This window comes from Gigantopelta aegis, chromosome 15 (assembly GCF_016097555.1).
Source record: "Gigantopelta aegis isolate Gae_Host chromosome 15, Gae_host_genome, whole genome shotgun sequence".
In the NCBI taxonomy this organism is placed as follows: Eukaryota; Metazoa; Mollusca; class Gastropoda; order Neomphalida; family Peltospiridae; genus Gigantopelta; species Gigantopelta aegis.
Genome location: NC_054713.1, coordinates 34,537,812 through 34,543,898, shown reverse-complemented (window position 1 = coordinate 34,543,898; position 6,087 = coordinate 34,537,812). Strand labels below are relative to the sequence as shown.

At 34.9% G+C, this 6,087-nt stretch overlaps 1 protein-coding gene across 4 annotated transcripts in view; it reads left to right on the top strand.

Moving 5' to 3' along the window:
* Positions 1 to 194: 194 nt before the first annotated feature.
* The window catches only part of LOC121390117 (dynamin-like 120 kDa protein, mitochondrial), a 51,413-nt gene continuing 45,520 nt past the window's right edge, over positions 195 to 6,087 (top strand). For 2 of the 4 annotated variants that reach the window (XM_041521851.1, XM_041521849.1), the window contains exons 1-4: positions 195 to 279; positions 2,963 to 3,335; positions 3,853 to 3,984; positions 5,327 to 5,432. In XM_041521851.1, the coding sequence (XP_041377785.1) occupies positions 248 to 279; positions 2,963 to 3,335; positions 3,853 to 3,984; positions 5,327 to 5,432 (643 nt within the window). In that variant the 5' untranslated portion in view covers positions 195 to 247. Of the gene's footprint in view, positions 280 to 2,962; positions 3,336 to 3,852; positions 3,985 to 5,326; positions 5,442 to 6,087 lie in introns of all 4 variants that reach the window. The other 2 variants (XM_041521850.1, XM_041521848.1) reach the window with 1 other exon arrangement.

Genomic DNA, 6,087 nt, shown 5'->3' with positions numbered 1-6,087 from the left:
TTAGACAACCATACGTACCATTATAATTAAAACAATTCATTATACTTATTTATCATACTAATTTTTCGTTTATAAAATTACAAATTAAATTATAAATGTGTTTAAGTTCTGTAAATATGTAAACTAATTGACCTAGTGTCGTGCTAAACTAACGCTGGTTCTCAAAAGATACAGCTTTACATTTTCATCAGACCGAAAATGCGAAGGACAGACAAGTTATTTTCGATTTATGTCTAGCTGTTAAACTATGTTGGCAATAGTACTGCGAGGCCGTTTTGGGTACGTGCTCAATAGTGGCAGCTATATTTTATACTGAACTTGAATTTAGTGTTTGCCAGCGATTAGAGCCTGTATTTAGAAACTTGAAGTTTATTAAGTTCACATGTTGCATCACAGTGATGGAGATAATTTCGTAGTTAAAATCATTGACATTATAATTATTGCGTTCTAGGTTTTAGTATTTAACTGGCATCGGAATGTACAGGTTACTACAGAATAAAGACCTGGAAACATATAGCAGTCTTCACTAGAACATGCGAGTTATCACTACCACTGCTCCACAAATGTTTTAAAATTATTTTAAGCTTTATTTTGCATAGTATTATAACCCAACAATGTCACTGAATGTGTTGTTTCCCCCTTGGCATATTGATAGCAAAATTACCCATTTTCAGACTGATCACTTCCTCTTTTGGAGTTTTACTAGTATAACCCAAAAATAATTATTTACCAGAGTTCAAACCCATTACTGTTATATCTCGATCACTAAATCGTGAATTTTAGCGTTGACTGGGGGCAAGAGAATGGGGAGGGGGGGACCGGAAAAAATCCATAGAATCAACTTTGCTTCGTGTATAAGTATGACTATCATATATTTCATTGTAATTTGACTGATAACGTTTTTAAAGAGCACTTTTCTAGGGAAGGATTTGTCTAGGTAGGGCAGATATAGCCTACAAAAAAACAAAAACAAAAACAATACAAAGGGACACTTGTAAATTAAAACTTTAAAAGGCACTATTCTAGGGACAGCTAGGTTTAGGTAGGGCAGTTATACATAAAAACTATACAGAGAAGCACCTGAAAATTATGACTTTAAAGGGCACTATTCTAGGGACGGCTCTTGTCTAGGTAGGACAGTTATACATAAAAAATTATACAAAGGGGCATTTGTAAATTATAACTTTAACTGGAACTATTCTAGGGATGGCTCTGTCTATGTAGGGCAGTTATATATAAAAATGATACAACTTTAGGGGTATCTGTACATTATAGCTGTAAAGGGCACTATTCTAGAGACGGCTGTCTAGGTAGGCATATATATATATATATATATATCAATACATAAAAATGACAAAGAGTATTAATTTAGTCCTTTTGAAAATGTATACAATTTCAAAGCAAAAACTATTAGGCTATCATTATGCAGCTTTGATCACACAACTTTAAGGCACTCATTACTCACGTTAGACAATGTGGTTAACCCCATTGAGACTCAGTAACACAGATACACATCTGCAAGCTTGCGCATATGCACACAACTTAACTTCATGTAACTTCACAGCTTACGTGCAAAACATTTTTTTTACAAACAAAAAGGGCACTTGAAAAAAAAATTGGGGGGGGGGGGGACACATCCCCCTGGTCCCACCCTCTGGATTCCCCTCTGCTATCACCATTTCAGGAGAGTGATCTACAACTCGACTTGATTTTGCTCATGGCGACATGGCTTTCAATTGCACTAAAGCTGAATATAATAAGCAAGTCCAAATTATGTACAAACATGATAACATCAAAACATCTCACCTCAAATTCAATGGAAAGTTAAGCTGTAATTAGATTAAATGAATTTCTGAATAGGTACAACTCTTTTTTTTTTATTAGCTATTATTAACATTACTGTACTAAAAAGGTCTTAGTGTGCTCAGAATAGACAAAAAACCTGTTGTGCCCAAATTAGTAAGATCTAATTGATTTTACTAGAAAACCTTTTCACAGACACTGATATTTTGTTTTTTTTATTTATATCATTTTTCACACTGTACTGATATAGTTTACTAACAGTTTGTAGAGAGCGAAGAACTGTTCTCAAATTTCATGGCATGTGGTAACCTAAATGACCATTTTCAGCTTGTGTTGTTGTCTGTACGCTTGTAAATATAATTTCATATCCTTATGTGAAATGTACATCATAATATGACCTTAGTAAACCTGGAATAGAATAAAAAGCAACTGCTAATCTACATGTAGTCATAATAAATGGATATCTGTAGTGATTCTAGTATGTACATGTACTATAAGTGGTATCATCTTACCTATCATCCTATGTAACAGTCCAGGGCCCTGTTCCATAAAGTGATCTTAGCCCTAAGATCACCTTAAGTGCATATCTTATCTACCTTATGCACTAAGGTGGTCTTAGTGCTAAGATCGCTTTGTGGAATGGAGCCCTGGACTTCTAACTGCTTGTGGCCCAAGTACATGTCCTGCAGGCACCACAACCCGAAGCCAAGAGTGTGAACTATTGAATTCACTTTCAGATTGGCTGATTCACTATCTATCATGAAGTTCATCTGATTAATCAGTTGATTGAAAAGTTTTATGGTCTGAATGGTCGGCAGATTGAAAGCGATGATGAGAGTTGTTTAGCAGATCGTATGTCGAGAGTCATTAAGTACTTCCATCAAAAACAATGGATCAGTATTCAAGAATTTGAAACAACTGTCAAAAATATTCTAATTGACAGCTAGTCAACACTTGGTCAACACTTAGTCAACGAAAAACAGTGAGTTCGCGTGTTAAATATCACTGAAATGCAATGTAGCCAACTTGGTCACAAGTACTCCCTGTTTTATACATAGAAGTGTGTCTGAATTCTATCTCAGTCGACTGCAGGTGTATTGGACTAGTAGTATAACATGTTATAAATTATTTTTCTTACTCGTCACTTTTGTTATTTCAGTCCCATTTGTGACCATTGTGTCAAGCGTACGCTTGAAAACTTGCAGCGTCAAGGTATTTCATCTTTCCCGAGACGACATAAAATATTACGTCTGAGTGATGTTGCATTACAGCGAAGTAACCGGATGTACAGCATGCAAGCATGGCACATCAGATTGTCTCCCCCTGGGTCACAGTTGAACAGGTTATACAGCCGGAGGATGTTTCACATACTTATGACGCCCATTTCACCACGGACACCAACAATACTTTTAGCAACAAACTTTCGAGAGATGTCGTCAATTGGTAGACTGGCGATGAAGTTTACAAAGCTTTTGAAATTGCGCTATCTTATATTGACGGGAGCGATCGGCGGAGGTGTAGCTGCTAATACGGTAAGTTTGTACTTACATCAAACCCCAGTTTGTAAATTGAGAATACTGCTAGAGAACTAGAGAAAAAACATGTGCATATTAATTTTGTGTCGTTTGCAGTGAACCTCAAGTCACGAAATTTATACACACATTATTTTCCAGGTTAGAGTGGCTGTTAGATGACATTTATCTAACAATGAATTGTTTTAAAACATATCAACGATTAAAAGTGAGTGATATATTTTTAAACAACAAATTGTAAGAAAAGTGGTATCTAACGGACATGAATTGAATATTCTGTTTCTTACATATTTTAAAAGGACAGGTCTAAAATAAATTCAAGCATCTTTCCCATTTAAAACTTAGTTACGGTTCTAGCACTTGTAGTTAACTTGGAGCAGCCAGTCATGTGTCTTTAAATGGATATCACACGTATGTGTGTTAACACTATGTTATCAAAAATGACGAATGATGTTCTCACCAACGGGTGTGAAAAATGTATATAATGCATATCGTTCTTTCTTTTTTTTATCTCCAGAAATACCAAGATTTAAAACAGTATTTTCCCGACTTGAGCTGGATGAAGGAATACGTCCCTGAAAGTGAATCGGTGGAGAAGTTTATGTCTGCCTTCAGAAATGCTGCAAAAAGGATTCAAATGCCAGAAACAGTAAACATGTTTTGGAATTTTGAGGCTCCCTGTTACAGGAGGGAGGGTGGTGTTTTGGTTTCGTTTGTGTCAGACAATAGAACTAATTTTTGGTAAAGCCTATTTCCAGAGCCTTTTTTAACTTGTTTTTGTTTTTCTTTTCGTTTTAGTCTTCAGGTGACTATAGGTTTTGTCTCTTTCTGTATGTCCGTCATTTAGTTTTCCAGACTTTTTCGATATTGCTTTAGCAGTATTCCCAGAAAGCTTGTTTGTAACTGAGAACCTTACAGGCTAGGTCACACAGCAACTGACATACATTGGGTACAGTAATGCTTGCACTGAATTTATATGGGCGACTCCGATGATGACGACCATGCCAAAGTGATCAGTTATCTTAAAGGGACATTCCTGAGTTTCCTGCACTTTTTAAGATGTTATCGACTAACAGAGACTTTTTAACGATTGTAATTACATATAAAATATATTTTTCTGCGTAACATGTTTCTGATCGTTCTAATATTTGTTGTATTTCCTAAAATATAGTTTTTTCGTACATACGAAATTATTTGAAGACAAAATCCAGTTTCGGCTTCTTACAAATATTAAGATGATCAGAAACACATTGAATATACAGACACTGATATTCTAAACAAGAAAATATATTTAATATGTAAGTTTAATCGTAGAAATATTTTATTAGTCGGAAACATCTTACAATGGAGCAAACTCAGGAATGTCCCGTTAAGAAATATTTCTCAGATTTTTTTATAACTTCAACTCTCTGTTCTAATGTTTAACGCAATATGATTTTTATTTATTGTATTAATTTATTTTTTTATTTTTTTGGGGGGGGGGGGGGAGAGCAGCATTTTGGATACGAATGCACTTGGTAATAAACTTAGTATCAAACTAGCATGTGGACATGCGCATGTGTGGAATTCTAGGTTATTACTCATTGTGATATTTCTGTTTTATGTAACCGCTAATCTGTCCATAGCAGAAGCTGAATAGTATATACATATTATATTATATAAATCTGGCAGAATGCAGCGGAAAGCAATCAAAGATAAATAACTTTTTTTCAGATATATTTAGTTACCTGTATATAACGGTCACTTTTGCCAGGTCCCTTGTGTGGCCGTTATATACATGTTCGACTGTATATATATATATATATATATACATTTTTTATTATTATTATTTTTAATTTTTTTTACAAGCAGTATTTTATTTGACTGTTTTGTAGTTGAGTGCCATGCTGTCTTGCTTTTAACAGAATAGTTTATTTTCTAGTAAATTTTTTAACTTGAAATCTAAATACCGTTATAAAATATTTTATTTTGCTATCTGTTTTCTTCATTAGGATTGGCTGAAGGCGAAATACCTCACTCAGAAAGCTGCCCTTGCTGATTGGTTGGAAGAAAAGACCCAGTCGTCCAGTGGAGACCTTGGCTCGACACTGATGGAAGGTAACCGTGGTAATTGGGTTTATTTCTTGTTTTTTTTTTTTTGTCTTTTCAACTTAACCTGACCTCTCACCATTTAGCATTTCCCCCTATTTCAGTAAACTGGTCCAAACATCCCAACAGCCAATGAAATAGCTTAAACCTTTTCAGGCCTCTGAGAATTGAAAATCTGCGTGACCCATTTATCGGTTATGCAGAAATAAATCCAGGTAACTCATTTCCTTTTAACGTAACCCGTTCTATCCAAGTAAATGAACAAAAAATAGGTTACACAAAATGACTAACCACTAACCCTCTGTCCTTGACAGCCCAGATAGCTGAGGTTTGTGCCAGAACAGCACGCTTGAAGTTTTAACTGTACATGAGCACAAAAAAATAATAATGACTATTCCGTTTAGAGCAACTGGTGATGTCTGAAAGTGTGCAAGGGACGAACTTTGGTAAATCGCCATTAACATCAAAACTTGATTTGTAACAGTAGATGATATAGCTACACACAAAATAGTGCAATATTTTGAGGCATTGCCAAAAAAAGGTTCTGAAAACAAAGTTTAAGGTTATATTAAAAAGATTTCCACTAATGTGTGGCGTTAAAATAACATGCCTCGCCATTGCATTGTAAAAATGCCTCAAGTATGAAAAATGCATTCTGATGCGT